General features: G+C 40.6%; 1 protein-coding gene across 1 annotated transcript in view; it reads right to left on the bottom strand.

The window, feature by feature from the left end:
- Positions 1–17,501, bottom strand: part of PTPRT (protein tyrosine phosphatase, receptor type, T) — a gene marked incomplete at its 5' end in the record, with an annotated part of 272,054 nt that overhangs the window by 94,757 nt on the left and 159,796 nt on the right. Inside the window, one exon of the mRNA XM_009994060.1 lies at positions 15,461–15,563. Within this exon, the coding sequence (XP_009992362.1) occupies positions 15,461–15,563 (103 nt within the window). The remainder of the gene's footprint in view (positions 1–15,460; positions 15,564–17,501) is intronic.

Genomic DNA, 17,501 nt, shown 5'->3' on the forward strand with positions numbered 1-17,501 from the left:
AGAAAATGTATCCTTACCAAATGGTGACTCTGGGTCTCACTTCCTGATATTTTGATCCCAGTATTTTGGTTTGTCTGATCCTTCCAAATGTGTGGGATTCACAGTTCATTCCTCATGGAGACACAGACTGTGACAGCTTAACTTTCTTATCTCTTCTTTTCTGCCATATCTTAGTTTTTCAGGTTATGCTCTTTTCTTTTCCAGGGTAGTTTGGTTTGGTTTTTTTTTTTTTGTTTACCTACTAGCAGAATTTCCTCACTGCCTTTAGTACATTTTCAACTTCCCATCACTAACCAGTGAAGTGCTGCAAGGAGCACCAAGTGCTTCCACAGCCACGACCATCAGCACGAAGGCACTCCCAGAACTCAGTGTCTTCTCCTTGGAGCAAAAAGCCAATGATCCTACCTCTGAGTGAAATTCCTGTGGGAATTCTGAGTAGCAAGCCTGCTACTTACCCACCCTGACCTTTGACCAAACCATCTGCATTACCACAACTATTCTCAATAGAATAAAATTAATTCAGTTTTGCTCAGAAGGTGATAACTTTCAGTAACACGTATGACCCCTATGATCGTGGTTGGGCACTCAGTCAGAATAAACTCAACGAGTAGAATCTGCTCTTTTAGCCTGCAAAACTCTTCAGCTGCAGACACATCACTGTTTGGGTGTTGATCAGGGTCAACCTTTTCAACTTCTTATGCCTGACAATTTGGGGATACACAGCAGTGTGACTGCAAGCTGAGGAAAGGAGGAGCACTTTTCCAAACAGAAGTGCTAGGGGAAAGGAAAAAAGAAAATTGGGCAATGGAAATAAGAAGGAGATACCCAAATTATTCTAATATTCTGGCAGCCAGGTAGGGGCTAGAATGGACCTCCCAGGGCTCTCCTCCTCTCAAGCTTCAAAGCTACTGCTTCCAGCCAGTATCACCTAACACTGCTTTCATAACAGCAATCAGTTCATCAGCCCAGCTGGATAAAAGAAAGTTTCAGTACCATACATTGAAATTATATTCAAAGGGACAACAACAAAAGCCAAGCATTAAAAGCCCCAACGCTATAGAACAACTTCAGTACCAAAAAACTGAAAGATGACACAGGAAAACTAACTGCTGTAGTTTAATTCTTAACATTCAGCCACATTTGCACTGTTATCAGATCCCCACACGTACACGCTGCAGGGCAACAGCAGCAAGGAGCTCGTGTTCTAGTGCTCAGCTGCTTCAAGACACCTCATTGCAACCAATTGCTGTCAAAAAAAGCACAGGAAAGGACTGTTCTCAAACATCCCTCAGCTCTGCTCTCCAGAAAGATCTCCAGGGATTCTGGAATCTAAACCACTAACCAAATGCTTCCGTTCCTAGAAGGCTGGGGAGCTGAGTGCCCTGGTGCCCAGCTGCATGTTCTTATTAGAAAAGGAGGCCAAAACTGGGTTCTTTGATAAATCTCATAGGTCTTAGATAGATAAATTCACATTACTTTAATAGAAGCTTTTAAAAGTTTTTGACAGCTCTCTTCTAAATCACTGATAAAAGCACTACCTGTAATGGTCACCACAGAACAAACGTTGTCTGCAGAGGAAGAAAATGTGCTCTTATCATCATCTACAAGGTAATCTTTTAAACAATGAGTTCTCTATTCAGTGTGGAAGCACAAGTGCTAATAATTGCCATTCTAAATCACTGCCTGTTTCTGTGTGACTAAGGTCTCTCTGAGTGCTGGTAGATTTCTTCCCCTGCTTCATTTCTTTTTGTGCAGCTCACAGTATAATTTGAGGGTGGACTGAGGAAACGTTTGTCCACAAACCTAGCCATGGATTTAGACCAGGCTCAAGTTCTGGATGAAAGGTGTGCATGGATGTGGAGGGGGAAAGCTGAGTCAGAGCAGTCAACATCTGATCAGTGCACTTATCAGCAAGGTGGAATCTTCACTATGCCCCTGATAGAGGTAGGGTGTGAAACAGAATGTCATTTCTTTATAACCTCACAGTGATCCCCTCACCTGGCTTATTAAAACTTAACAGAAAGAAAGCTTCTGCAGTTCAGTGCTCCCTCTGGACAAATTTTGGAACTAAAATTTCTTAAAGTATCATATAAAGATTTCATACATTTTCATTTAATTTTAATATTTAAGCATAAATATATTATCAGCCATATATTATTTCAATAATATTTTCTCCCAGGGAACAAAAATAAGTGCCAGTTTGCACAGCCTGATCTTGCAGTGCATTTTTTCACAGCTTATTGTGAGCAGGTTTTGCAGTTCACCCTACAGAGAACAGGGACTTCTCATTACTAGGTCAAGTGAACACATTACTTGCAGAATAACTGTTTGATAGGCTACAGGCAATAAGAGACTTCCAAAGGGTAGAGGTTTCCTTATTAATAGTTACTTTAATTCCAAAAATGAAGGGCAAAAAAGGAAATGAAGTAAGAATGGAAAAGAATTGCATCTTCTAGTAGCTGTATCATCTCAGATTGAAGGTATATGGGAGACAGCACAGAGAGCTGGACTTTTTATTTCTATTGTCACACTTATTCCATGGAATTAACAGATCCAGCTCTTCTGAACAGGCTGTCCAAAACCATGGGAATCAAACCCAGATCCTATCTGACCCATCCCCAAGAGTTAATGCTGCATAGAGGTGAATAAAAGCAATGAGTGCATGTGAACAGAGTCTAAGGTACAATAACGAGAGGGACCAACAACCAATTCAGCTGCTTCTCTCTTATTTACAATGCAAATGTTTTTAAGAAGTGTGCTTTTAAGACTGGAAAGCACTGTCACACAGAGACCTTAAATACTCAGTGCAGACTTCCTACTGCAGAGCTCTCCAACAACTTACAGAAATCAAACACCACTTCAGTCACCAAACACTAGGTTTGCCCACTGGAAATACACCCTCAGACCAGATTCCCTGGGTGTTATATAAACAAGCCTGAGTCCATTTCTTAAGTTAACACTTAAGTCACAGAATCCAGGCTACAGGCCCTTAACACTGGCTTTTTTTATCATCAGGTTTTCCATTGAACTTCTGATCCTATTAAATTTGGTTGAACAAATATAAATATATTCACATATATCCAGGAGTTTAATCACCTTTATTCTGACAGCAGGGAACCATCACTCAGGAAACTGGGATTGGAGAGGGTCAGATGTGCTGCCTGACACTCACAACTAGAAATGAGATTAGCTACTGAATGTGCATATGCTTGTTTTCTGACCAGGCTGATTTCAGTGATACAAACTGAGACAGAAGAGTAGCATCAATATCTTTAATTACTCTTCCTTAAAGATATCTAAATAAAAACCTGAATTCTGGCACATAGACAATAAAAAAAAACAAAATAATGGGAAAATATAAGGAAATGTAATAGGGTTGGAAGATAGAAATATCCTATAAAATCTATCAGCAATCTATTGAGCTTATTATAAAATAGTCTGACATTAAAAAGCAGACGTGATCCTTCTTCCAGTGTGGCTCCAGCCTTCCCATGAACTAGCACAGTTCTTCTGCAAAAAATATAACCTAACCCCACTAAACTTTAAGCAAAAATATAATTATATAACTATAACCCTACTAAACTTTGCAAGAACTGAATTACCATAAAGTCTGACACTGAGACTTGCTGTTCTGAGCACACTCTGCATTTATGGCGCTATTTTCTTCTGGCTTTAAAGGTGAACATTTCCTCATCCAGGATCCTCCTGCAATCCTAAAATCAAACTTCCAGACATTCAGAATTGACTCCCCAGACAGTTTCCAAGTCCATACAGTTTTCTAGCTTCAAACAGGTTGTAATATATTCCCAAGAATTGAGCTCCCTTCTTCACGTATTCTAAAATGTCACCCTTAATATCTTCAATAGCACCTTCAATCAGAAGCTTGGGAACTAATCTACAAAACATAATGAAGTGAGTTTCACAGCCACCTCACATGTACCTACAGGACCCAGTGCACAATTCTGCAGTTTTCTGTCTATTTAAGAACTGATTCGAGAGGCATTAAAATCAATTAAAGATTGCTGGTATTCCCATTAGGCTTTGGAGCAGCTCCATGCAGAATATAACATGTTGAAGTTAAGGTTAGATTTCAATAAACATTTTAATGCAGAAAGTAGGAAAAAGAGATTGTTCTGAGATGTCATCTTCTGGAATATTCTTGGCTATTTCAAAGATTCAAAAACCAGCCCCTATTGGGTTGCACTGTCATTAAGATAATCATTAAAAGAAATCAGCTTGTTGCATCTGCAAAATAATCCCACAAATAAAGCTTCTAATAGTGATGCTACTTGAGAAAATAGTCTCTCACATTGCAAAGTTATTCACACCAGATCCTTCATTTTGAAGTTATTTTTGTGTGTTCATTCATTTAAACAACTCTCCTACATTCACTCAAGTTGAAGAACACCAACAAAATATCCAAATTCAGAAAAAATTGTAAAGATGGCATAGAAAGAAGAGACAGTAATTACTGCTATTGCTGTGAAACATCCTGCTGAGATAGAGCCAGTAATAGTGCCACCCATTTAATCCAGAAGGCTGCTGAGAAAGTCTCTTCACATTTTGGTCTACTTTCATATTGAGTTCAGTAGGAAAGATTTACTACCAGGGCACGTTGTACCTTGAAATTCATGAAACAAAGGGCAGTGATTTCACACTCGGGTAACGCTGTTTGGAGTCAGAGTTTTCACACAGACATTCTTTTATTGCTAAAATTTCAAGCTTTGTTAAATTCCTGCAGTGATTGAAACTGGCACTCGAAAAAGTAAGGGAGTTTAAAGCCTGGGTGATCCCTGTGGAGAACAGAGAGATGGCCTGTCCTGGATTCTCTCCAACCTTCATCACTTACTGCAACTGCCTGTGGGACAGGGGCTTGTATTTATTTAAGGAATTCTGCACTCTGTCAGGCTTAAAAAGAACCCAAACAAAAGCAAAGCCCAGGTTTGTATTGGTAGGAAATCATCCTGCCATTATCTTTATATCAAAGCTACTTTTAGGCCAGAACACTTTGTCTGAAATTCTTTGTAGTCATCCTGCAGCATCCCAGAACTGACTAAAAAATGAAAAAGTGTCTTAGAAAATACCCCCCAACCCCCTTTTTTAAAATTTTGGTTTGGTTTGCGGGGGGGGGGGTGGTCCTGTTTAGTTGTTGTTGGGTGTTTTAGGGGTTTTGGTTGTGGGTTTTTTTACTAAAAGGTAGTGATTATCTAATGCCAAATGAAATGTCACTTGGCTTCAGCCCCAAAGTGGGTAGACTTTCATCCTGACAGATCTCAGAGGTCCAACACATCATTACTCCATGGCTGCAGATGCATGAACAGGGGCACAGAGAAAATGAAGTGACTTGCCCATTGTCACTTAGTATCAGCTGTGTGCAAACAAACCCCACGCTCTTGTCCCATCTTCTTACTTCCACCCACCAGTCAATATGTCCTGTCTAATCTAGTCTGGAGTTTCCAGCCTGAACACATGTTAATCCTACAAAGTCATTCAAAAAGGGAAAACATAGATACATAGATAGATATAGATAAAGTGACTTCTGGGCATCCTTTGAGTTGCTACCTGCAGAGTTGAAGGAGAAGGAGACAGTGCTGGGAGACTGGATATTTCTTAATACTGCAATACACAAAAGACACAGCATCTTGTCACACTTCCATGAACACCAGTAACAATGTTGTGCCAAAAAGCAGGTACAGTAATGGTTTAAATAGCTGCATGTGGGGGCATCTACATATCTGCGTGCACACATATATGTGTTTCTGTACATAAATACATACTAAAATCAGTGCTTCCAACCTCGTGCTTCCAGTGTTCCATTTGCCACTGGTCTTCTCTGGGTGACTAATAATTGTGTCTTTCCAAGGCAGGACAGCTATTGAAAGAAATTTAAAAATGCAATTATTCCCATAGAGTTCTGAGCAAGTCTAATCTTTGTGCAAGGTCTGTGCACAGCAAACAGAAATGTGGTAACGTGTCAAAAAGACAACTGTATTGACAGTCAGTGTTTACTGACCAAAAAGAAGCATTTGTGTGCTTAAAAGTCCATTTTCTCCAGTTCTATCATTTGGTCTAACAAAAGATACCATCCATACTCACAATATTGCCTCCTTTCCATCCCAGACCACCACAACACTGCTGCTGCCTCTGTTTACTTGTGTTATATATGTACCAGTCTTCTAAATCCTTTACATTCTCTCAGTTTAACCTTCTTGGAAATAAGAATTTTAAAACATAATAATAAAAAAATATAAAAAGAACCAGAGGGCATCTCAAAGCTCTGTGTTCCATTATCTCAACCATCTCCATAAGCCAGACCTGGCTTGCAACACAGATTAGACATAATAACTGCTTTTTCCCAGTGGAACAGGCCCAGTCCCTATCTCTCCAGTTCAGTCTTATTTTGTGCTGGTAGATTAAAGATAATGAGTGCAGGTAGATACAGCTTTCGCTGCAACAGGAGCTAATGTGAGTGGCTTTGGAGGTGTTTTTTTTGCCTCCTGAGCCACCTGCCATCTGTTTGATCTACAAATAAAAACCAGCAACCCCTTTTTTGTTCATGTCGCTCAGCATTAACCAGGCCTCGCTGACTGAGGTTTTGTCACCCTCAGTGATCCCTGGGTTAAAACCAGAAGGAAGTTTCAAGGACAAAGAGCCAAAAGTGGTTCTTGAGCAAGCTGCAGGATGGAGAAAGACTAGTCTACAGCTTTCCTGGGACCATGCTATACCTTTTGCCATGTCCTTCATAGCTTGGACTACAGGATGGGCATATTTGCATATATTCTCAGTCAGAAGTAATTTGAGTATTTCCATGGCTTCCATTAAATGAGGTCCATGTGGATGTAGAAATAATCTAGTTTGGATTTAAAGCTTTCTCTCCTTTTTTCACACCCACAGGTACCAGACTGAGGAGGAAAAACCCTCATATAAGAACGTGATTTTTTTTAAAAGAGAGCACTAAAATATATTGTTGTTGGTTTTGTGTTTGTGTTTGTTTTGTTCTGTTTTTAGTGAAAAAGCTAAGAAAAACCAAGACAAAAAGAAGGAACCTGCTCTGTTTCTAACCTCAGCAGAAACTTCATTACTAGACAAGGCACATGAGGTCAGGTAACAGTCTACTGACAGTTATAGCATCAATATCCAAAAGAAAATAGGAGCCTTACTTAAGGGTAATACAGATTTTCGAGGAACCTGCTCTGTTTCTAACCTCAGGAGAAACTTCATTACTAGACAAGGTACATGAGGTCAGATAACAGTCTACTGACAGTTATATCATCAATATCCAAAAGAAAAAAAGGAGCCTTACTTAAGGGTAATACAGATTTTCAGCACCTGAAGCTGCAGGAGTATCAACCAGATTCTTTCCACCTATTCTGGATACTTTGTGCTGTTCAGAATGTGCAAAGTGATCAATCTTCTGACACCAGCGAGAGGTTGGTCTTAAATGGTACCCTCACTACAACATCTCCTGCCCCAGAATGAAGGAAAAATGAGGATGGAGAAAGGGGAGAACCAAAGTCCCAAGGGTAAGGACTTCTTTGCAGCAATTCACAGCTAGTTTGTCATCATCTCTAAACACCTTTTACCTCCACTCCCACAGTGGGAATGGGGCACACTGAAACATGAGGAGGTTGTATCTGATAATCCTTTAGTTCACCAACTCCCCTCTAAACTAAGCATATTTTTGATACAAGAGAAAACATTAAATATAGAATGTATCCTTTGGCAGAAAAAACCTCAACCTGCATCAACACCAGCTCCTGCAGTTACTGGGGGATCTGCCAAGGTGGGAGAAAGGGAAGTCAGTGTTGCCTCTTCTGTTGGGCTATTTGACCTTTCCACTCCAAATACTCTGCCCTCTGCCTCTCTTCTCAACTTCCTCTTTTGCACCATGACTCCTAGGAAATAAACCAGCCCTCTTTCCCCTTCCTTTTGCACAGCAAACAAATCCCTCACCATCTCCCAGCTCTGCCTTTTGCTTTGGAAAACTGCTGTGCAAGGAGGACTGAAATTACAGACTGGCAAAGAGCATCGTGGCTGCAGAGGTTTATTCTCAATTGTCTGGCTGCCTTTATGATAATCCCTTCATTCCAGCTGCAGCCCACGCACTGGTGCAGCAGCCCCCTTGTTCTAGTTCCAAGAAATTATGCATTCATTATGGAGGAAATTAACACCTCAAAGCAAACTATAATTAGGAATTCTTCAATTCGGTTTATGCTTTTTCAATTAGGGCCTCTATAATTTTAATCACGGGAGCATTAACATGTTTCCGGAATGTATATACCTGGAGTATAATTAAATCCTGAAATGCCTTAGTCTGCATCAGCAAAGCAGAGCTTACTCATCTTCCCTTTTATCCCTTTTTTTTTGTTGTTGTTATGAAAGATGCATTGAGGGGCACCTGCCAGCGTAAACACCGCCTGCCACATGCAACAGGAAAGAGCCTGAACTCATCTCCCCAACTACTGGCTGGGTAAAGCTCATGCACTGTTTCTGAGGGGAGGATATTTGCCAGGGACTTGTGCCCAGCCTTATCCCATCTCATTTTAAAGACCTTAAGGAGCTGCTTCAATTAGGCAAATCATTCTCTGTGGGCTGCAAAAAGAGCCAGACTCCTTCCTGTGGGCTGCTCTGACCCAGAAGAGCTGTGGTCAGGCTCACTTCATCCCATCAAAGGGCCTGCTCCAAGGGCTCTGGCAGGCAGAAGGAGGCTTAGCAGAAATTTAGGAGGGAATTCTTTAATGTGAGGGTGGTGAGACCCTGGAACAGGCTGCCCAGAGAAGCTGTGGCTGCCCCATCCCTGGCAGTGTTGAAGGGCAGGTTGGATGGGGCTTGGAGCAACCTGGGCTGCTGGGAGGTGTCCCTGCCTGTGCAGAGGTTGGAACTAGGTGGTCTTTAAGGTCCAACTCAAACCATTCTATGATTCTCTGATTCTATGAAATTCAGAGTTTCTAATTTTTTAAAATCTTTTATGTGATTTGCTGTTATCTTTTTATTCTGTGTTCACCAGGAAGGGGCCTGTTGGCTCTGGGAGTTGTGAAGCCAAGAAATGTCTTGGAGAAAAGAAACTTTCAAACTGGCAACTGTGTGTATCACCTCCTGTTCCCTCCTCTTTCTGGTTGATAGCTTGATGTGAGAAAATGGCCATCAATTTGTGATTGTCATGTTAAATTTCAGACTTCATTAACCTTTTGATGGCTGGAATTTAATCTGACAGTTTACCTGGACAGCATAAAAGATTTACACAAAAATATCCCCTCCCTCTCAGTATCCTCAGGCCTTCATCAAAATAAGTGGTACCAAAAGCTTCACCATGGGGTTATTAAAATGCTGGTTGACAAAAAAGAATTAGCTCTATGTGTAATCTGATTGTTAAAATATTATTATTAAAATGTATGCACATTTTATGTCTTTCCTCTCCCAGTTCTGGCTGCTGGCAAAGCTCTCTGAGGAGTGGTTAGTAAGGTCATCCAGGCTCAGAGAAAGGCTGTATTTCTGAAGGCTGAGAGATGGGCCAAGGCAGTTTTATCACCTTTTAAAGGACAATATTCTCAGATGAACTGTGTGCTGATCCAATTAAATAATGCATTTCCTGTATCAGATGAGACAATTGACCCCAAATGCCCCTTGGCCTCACTTTTGAGGGCCAACACCTGACACTTCAAAGGGAACTAAAAAAAAAACACACCTTGAAACACCCATTCAACTAATTGTACCATGTTGCATCAAAGAATAAATATTCCTTCCTAGTACTTATGGTTGTCACCTTGCATCCTGATGCAAGGTGTCTCCTGATACAGTAGGCAAAGCACTTCTAAGATCTGGAGTAAATTCAAGTACCATTGCAGTCATCATGTAGAATCTAACCTAAATTCAGTGAGTCCAGCTAAAATGGAAGTGAATTTTCAGTCTTGCAGTGTTCTGGTCAGCTCACCAAGTTTGGACACATCGACCAGGTTAAACCTGCAAATGCCTTCTGGACAACTCTATTCTGTCCCTTTTTTTGCCATAATAAACATCACACTGATGCATACAGCTGCCATTACTCCATGCCTTTCATCCACATTCTCCTTTTCATTCTCTCACATTCAGAATTAAAGAAAAAGCACTTATCTTCAAGAGGAAAGAAACTCACTCATTTTCCTTTAAACTCTTGTCTAAATGAAAGGCAGAATGGAAAGCAGGAGGAACTCAGCTTGAGTGATTTCAGAACAATATCCCTGAGGTACATTATAGGAGATGTTAATTAATACAGATAATTAATTAGGCTTATAATATCAGAAGCCTAGATTGATAATCTCATTCCTCATTAGATACTACAAAATTAAAAGATCTAATGTGATGACTGTTTGCCCTGTATTCAATCAACCAAATCATGTGATGCATATATTTGAATACAAGGTTAGAAGAAGCAGACCAGGAGTTTTATTTTCCAGGTATTTATAACATGCCTATCAAGGCAACTGAACTTCCAGATTCACCAAGTGCATGATAGCTCATTATGCTCCCCATTCCTTTCAACATTAGAACCTTTTTTTAGAGTTTCCCTGCTCCTTGACTCCACTCCTGATTTCCCAACACAAGGTGTGCTGTGGGGGAGTTTGCAGAACACAAAATTGCCACCCTTTCTTGGCATTAATGAATTAATTATCAACAGAAATGCCTGAGGCAAGCTCATGTGATGCCACTAAGAAGCTGCAAAGCAGGGAGCTGAGCTGCATTGCTCTCTGTATAGTTATGGAGATCTATGCACCAAAGCCACCATCTGCAGCACAAAACAAAAACCTCAGCACATTTTGCAAGTTTATAGCTGATTTTCTCATTCCTCTTCCACCACAGAATCAGGGTCACTAGGCTTGCAAAACCTCTCCTTCATGGGGATGGAAAGAACATTAAAAACAAAAGAAAATAAGGATGCTGGTGAGAGGGATATGGGAAAGGTAAGTTCAGGATGAACAGGTAATGCCTGAAAGCACACACACAAAAAAAATATAAATAAAAAAATAAAGAATTATCTGGAAATTAAATTTATAGGCTATGACTCCAAAGGTTCTCAATTTTCTATTTTGTGGCAGACTGAAATAGAAGATAAGTTTTATTTAGCCAAAGTCTCAGTTCCTCAACATAAAATGGAAGTAATACCACTGCCTCTTCAGCACAGGGAATTTCCATTTGTTCCTACAGAAATACACAGATGGGATTGTTTGCTTGGAGAGCAGCTTGAGCATAAAACCAGAAAAAAAATACTGTTCTTAGGTATTCTGTTAAATAACACTACAACTGCTTTCTCTTAATTTGTTTAGCATCACGTGGACCAAAAATATTTCCTTTATTTCATGCTTGGGAGACCAAGAATCAGATTATAAAACTCAAGAGTAACATGGGGCTTGGTCCATATAAATTGATTTCTCTTACTGGCTGGATGTTGATAGAAAAAATATTTTGTTTCACTTTTGCTCAGTACTTCTAAATATACCTAAAATATTTCAACTCCCATTCTCCTATTCCAATTCACTTATTTCCTGTAAGATGTACATTATTAAAATAACTCATCCTTCCTCACCATCCAAGAGGTTGCAAATATCTGACCAGTGCACACATACACAATAAATGGATCTTACCTGAATATATTTCTCCAGGATCATTTACACATTCTACTTATTCTGCATATATAAATATATATACACATATACACACACTTATATTCCTCCTCCTCCCCCCAATATATATATAAGTATATATCTATATATGTATAAGCAAGTACAAATATTGAATATCTTTGTTCTAAAACTACTGTTCTTTAGCACACTACAGGAGTCAGGTGCCTAAAGATCATCCTGTACCCATGTGCTGGCAGACACACAAAAGAGCATCACAGATTATTTACTTCAGAAAACTGCAGGAAAGTAGGGAGATTAAATCAATCTTTTTCAGACATAAAAGTACTTAATTGTCTGAAACCCCCCAAAATAATTTCAGACTCTTCTCTAATGCCCTTCTACAGTGTCCTACAGCTCCAATACACAGAGCAGCATACTGACAGGGCAATCAGACCCAAGAGGAGCATTTATTTAAAGCCTGAAGCCCTCAAAACTAATGCATGCTCTGGAAACTTTATTTACTCCATAACATCAGTATAGGTAGATTGATAGAACCAACACATGTTAATAAACCAGATGGAGTTTCAAATATCCAAGACTCAAAAACCAACTCAGTGGACATGTCATGTAGATAAAATCCTTTACAGTGGTATTTTCAAGCAGTGAATGAGTTATAAATTCTCAAATACAGGTCTAAAGATGTCATATGTGAATAATCTATGAAGGACTGACTGAGCTCTCCTGACAATAACAGATTCAAAGGCAAAATTATCCTCAAAATCACATTGGAGATTTTCAGGAGAGAGCTGAGGAGTAAAGATTGAGAACACTGGTATTCTTCTTTCCACTTCTGAATCCATTATAGATGAATGTCAGTCTTCAGCAAATCAATCATAGCACCATCCAGGGGCTTCAGATTGATATAAGAACACCTAAAAAGTTATTTTTAAAGGGCAATGTGGAGTCAAGCTCTGTGGGTTATACCATGGAAAATAAAAGCAAGAATGAAATGCTTGGGCCACAGGGGAGAACATTTATGCTTGCTGAGGCTTCATCTTTCCTTTGGCAATAGGACAAAATAGCTCAAAGAATATCTAAGTTTATACTATTACTATCAGTTCATATGAAAACGTCTTCATTGTTATCTATAGATTGTTAACAATGCTGAGTTCATGATCATTAGTTTTACAAACAACCTCATTTAAGTTACTCATCACGAGCACCAGGGAACATCAGAAATGTCTTAATGCTGAAAGTGACTTTGGACTTGGTGTCCCTGCATTTCAGATGAATGGAATTACAATGAATCTTATTTTAACTGCTCTCCAATATTACTTTAAAAATGATCTTGCTGACCATGCTCCATCTGTATGCTGCTCAGGCCACAGCAGAATGAAATAACACCACACAAAGTCACAGAACTACCTGATGTACAGGCACTAGTTCAGACTCACACCCCCACACCTGCTCCAACTCAGCACCTCCAGCACGTAAGAGGAAATATTAAGAATAATTACTGCATGGTTTGGGGGTTGTATGTTCTTCTCATTTTCACAGTTTGAGAAGACTAGAACAAAAACCCAAAGCAGAAACTGTCAGGCTGGTGAGAGGTCAACCTATTCCTGCATAGGGAAAGGCCCAAATGTCAGAGGTTTTATAAGAAGGTGTGAGGAGAATCTATTTCAGGCTACTTTCAAGTACCTTTTCATACTCATCTCAGACAGGCTGGGATAGGAACACTCAGTGTGCAAAAGTAAAGGTTCTAGAAAAGCACAATCATGTCTATAGGGGAGGCCAGGAGAACAGAAAAACTAACCAGACACCAACAAAAAAGGATGTAGTGGATCAGAAATAGTTCACAGTATGATGTTCTTCTAATCTGCTGGGTGCTGTTGAGGCCTCCAAGGGAGTGCTACCTGCTTTTGGACATGGTGTGTTGAGAGAATTCACACAAACTGGAGAGTGTGCAGGCCAGACCAAAAGAAAAGAGAAGAGGTTGGGAAAGTTGAGGATTGAAAGAACTGGATTTGTTGAGTCTGGAGTAAGCCCAGCCTGTATGGTTATACAGAGAAAGGCAGTCACACTTTCTAAGGCTGTCATAGTTAACAAAAAGATAAAATTCTCCCCCAAACCCTCTTACTTTCACTTCTCCCCCACCAAACCAGTTCTGGTTTTCATACATGTGTCTGTAAGTCAATGAAATGGGCTCATAATAGGAAGCAATCTTATCACTCTGTTGTGGCATGTAAATATTGCACACCCTGCAAATGTATGCAGAATAGACTGCAATGCAATTGAAGAAACCAGAGTGAAAATTTATAAAAATCTCAACCAAATTTTTTATAACAGATGCATTTGTTGGAAAAGACATTATTCACTGAATGCAGTTAAAGCATAGTAAATTGACTTTGAGAAAAATCACAAGACTTTTCAATAAAAAGACAAAATAGCAACACTCTTAAGACAGCAGGTGGTAAAACGAGATACAAGAATGTTCCCCCATATAAAGAAATAAAACAAAATAGAGCTGTGTGATTTTACTGCTCTTTTCCAGCAGAAAAACATCCCTAAAGGACTCAGAAAATAGGCTCTTAAATTCACTCATATGGAGTACCAGAGATTGAAAGGAAAACTTTGAAATACATTACTCAGAAAAAGTAGAAAAGGGATGGTGCCAAGTCTTAAAGAGCAGATTCTTTGCCTCATTGCACCAACACAGTTTGGGGAAACCTGTGACACGGAGTGGATCACTAATTGATACAGAATGATTCATTAAATCATGTAGTATACATCTGAGCAATTTGCTCCTACATATTTAGTGGGACATCCTTCCAAAGAGCTAAGAACCTGTCAGTGTGGTGTAGAAACCCAATTTACTTTGAAAGGAGGGACTATGGGTTTTGGAAATATCACCCATAGGTAAAATTTCCAAAGTCTCTTGGGAAAACTGGAGGTAAAAACCTGAAGAGCCTGTAGGGAGGTAGTGGTTGCTGGATACCTCTGCAAAGCTGTATTCCATGTTTTTATTGTAAGTGATTCTAATTCCTGGTCTCAGCTGAGGAGACTGGCAGGAGCAATGACCAGCTGGCACTTCTGCCAGTGACAGATAAGGCAGAACCTGCTCAGAAGGGAAGTTTGTTCATCTGTGCTGGTGCCTTTCACCAGGTACAAATTCAAGTAGACAGAAGAGAGCAATGCAGTACAGACCTCTGAGAGTTGTGCTACCACAGTCAGGGAGGGATCTGCAGCCAAATGTCCCATGTCAGTATTTCATCACTAAGATCAGGACCCAGCTCACGGAGAGTCAGAAATGTTTTCTCTAAGGTCCTCGCTGTATTCCACAGGTGCCTGAGCTGTTTCCTGCTCCTAAATCCCCTACTCTGAGTGGAAACTTCTTCCCTACAACTGGCAAAGATGCCATTAAACCTGAGTCTATTTTTCCTGAACTAGAACTCTACTTTGCCCTGCAACCAGCCCATTATGCCATGAATGTGTGAGAAGCACAGTCAGAATCTGAACCAACTGATCCACAAACATTAAAGATAGCTCAGCCATTCACAAGATAGTTACAAAAACAGTCTTGTCCGTCAGGAAAGGGAGGGTGGGAGATGGAGGCCTGGAGCCTCCTCTTCCTTGGCTCAGTTCACAGCTATCAGGAACCTTTCCCAGAGGTTAACAGCAGGAGGCAAGTAGGTAGAAGCGTTTATAAAAAGACCCTGTGAGAGGCAGAATCCACAGAAGAGTTGGCCTTTCAGTCACTGTTTGCTTTCAGCAGCTACATTATCAGGCAAGAATGAGAGAATAGTGAAGCCTGGGGAGGAAGGAGAAGGGAGAGCTGTGGAAACAGAAGAGAAAACACCTACCTGACAGGAGCTCCCCGGGACTGAGCAGGTTTCAGCATGACAGTGATGGTGGTGTCGGTCTCGTTCAGGGGGGAGTCGGTGTCGTATTCAGGCATCGATGGAGCTGCAGCAGAACCCAGAGCAACACCTCAGTTATACACCAGTCACTGCCTTTGGTAGGGATGGCAACATCACATTAACATTTCTTGGAGCCTGTTTAACATCTATCAAATGAAACATCAGAATACTTCCTAATGTTATGACCAAAACTGCTTAAATGTTTGTAGGCTCTTTTCCTATTAAAACGAAGCAGGAATCGGACACCCAAATTTTCAAGCTGGCTTTGGAAAGCCTGTCTTGAATTTTTAAGGCTTAGTAATTCTTTGAGATGAGATCATTCCTTCAATTTTCAATGTGAAAAAAAGAAAACCACACAGATTTTAAAAGATACTACTTAAGATGGGTGACTTAGAGCGAAGAGCAACACGCAGGAAACCTGCCTCCTCTTCTCTGCTCTGGTTGCTGAACTAGACCTCTCACATCTTAAATAGAGTTTTTAATATATGGACTTAACCTTTGGTTGCTGCAGGCTGTGTTAAGAAGCACAAAAACATGAGAAGAGCATGAATTAGCCAGATTATTTCAGCACTCAATTTCATGGCATTTTACCCCAGTAACCACCCAGCATCTGCACAGCTCCCCATGAGGCTTCTCAGGCCATACTCAGCTAAAATGCTCCCCAAAGCAATATGGACCACCGCCAAGAATTTACACTTAGCCAAAAATCTCATTTCTACTTCTGCTTTATCATCTTCTATGGGGGTCATTTCAGGAAATCAGGGTAGGTTTCCTCAGGAAACTTATTTATGATGTTACTTCTCCCTTCCCCAATAGCAAACATCTGTTTGGGACATAATTTTTATGGTGACAGAACTGATCATGAGATCAGAGCAACATTAAATGTATTCCAAAAATGTAAGTTCCATTGAAATATCTTTAAAGTACAAATCAGACAGAAGAATTCACATGAATACCTCATCTGTCACTCACAAGGGCAAGCTGTATTGCAGGTGTCCCATCTTTAATCCTCTCACAACAATTTTCTCTGTAATCCTGTTTACAGTCGGGATTTTTATCTAAATGCCTGAAAACTGTCAAGAATGGTGGTTGTTATTATCAGCTCAGCTACTGATTTCTCTGTCAATAAGCTGGGAATCAGTTCAGAATGAATGCCAACTCTTTAACGAGGATCTTTCTGAAAACAGTGCTCTGCAGCAAGGGGAAGCACCAATCACCTAAAGATGGGCATCACCAGAAGTCTTCTACACCAGAGATCACAGTGTGTGCTGGAGATCACAGAATCCCAGACTGGTCTGGGATATAAAGGACATTAAAGATCACCTAGACCAAACTCCCCTGCATGGGCAGGGACACCTCCCAGTAGACCAGGCTCCTTGAAGCCCCGTCCAACCCGCCTTTGAACACTTAAGGGATGGGGCAGCCACAGCTTCCCTGGGCAACCTGTTCCAGTGTCCAACCAACCCCATAGGGAAGAATTTCCTCCTAATGTCTAATTTAAATCTTCCCTCTTCAATTTTTTGGTCCATTACCCCTTGTCCTCTCACTACATGCCCCAGCTTTCTTGTAGGTCTCCAGATACTGGAAGGCTGCTCTGAGTTGATCAGCACCTGCTCCAGACAGAAGGGATGGCCCTACAGCACAACACAGTGCTGCAAAAAGGCTGCAGGGCCTTTCTGGACACCAGAAACCAGCTGGGCTCTGCCTTTGCAGGCTCCATCCTCCTCCTTTGAGCAGTTTCTTCCAACCTGACTGCAGTACTGCCCTGGTGCCACTAAATCTCCCTCTGGCTTGGCACGTGGTTAGATATCTTCTGTACATGCCAGGAAGAATCTTTCTTTCAGGCACCATAAGCAGTCTTTTCCATTTAAGTAGTAAATGGAAGAAACCTTGGTCTTGGTCAGACTAGCTAATGGTATTGAATAGAATTCAGGGATCAGTGTCTGTATTAGTCACAAGACACCAAAATAAGATACATTATTCT

Source organism: Chaetura pelagica, unplaced genomic scaffold (assembly GCF_000747805.2).
Source record: "Chaetura pelagica isolate M959 unplaced genomic scaffold, ChaPel_1.0 scaffold143, whole genome shotgun sequence".
In the NCBI taxonomy this organism is placed as follows: Eukaryota; Metazoa; Chordata; class Aves; order Apodiformes; family Apodidae; genus Chaetura; species Chaetura pelagica.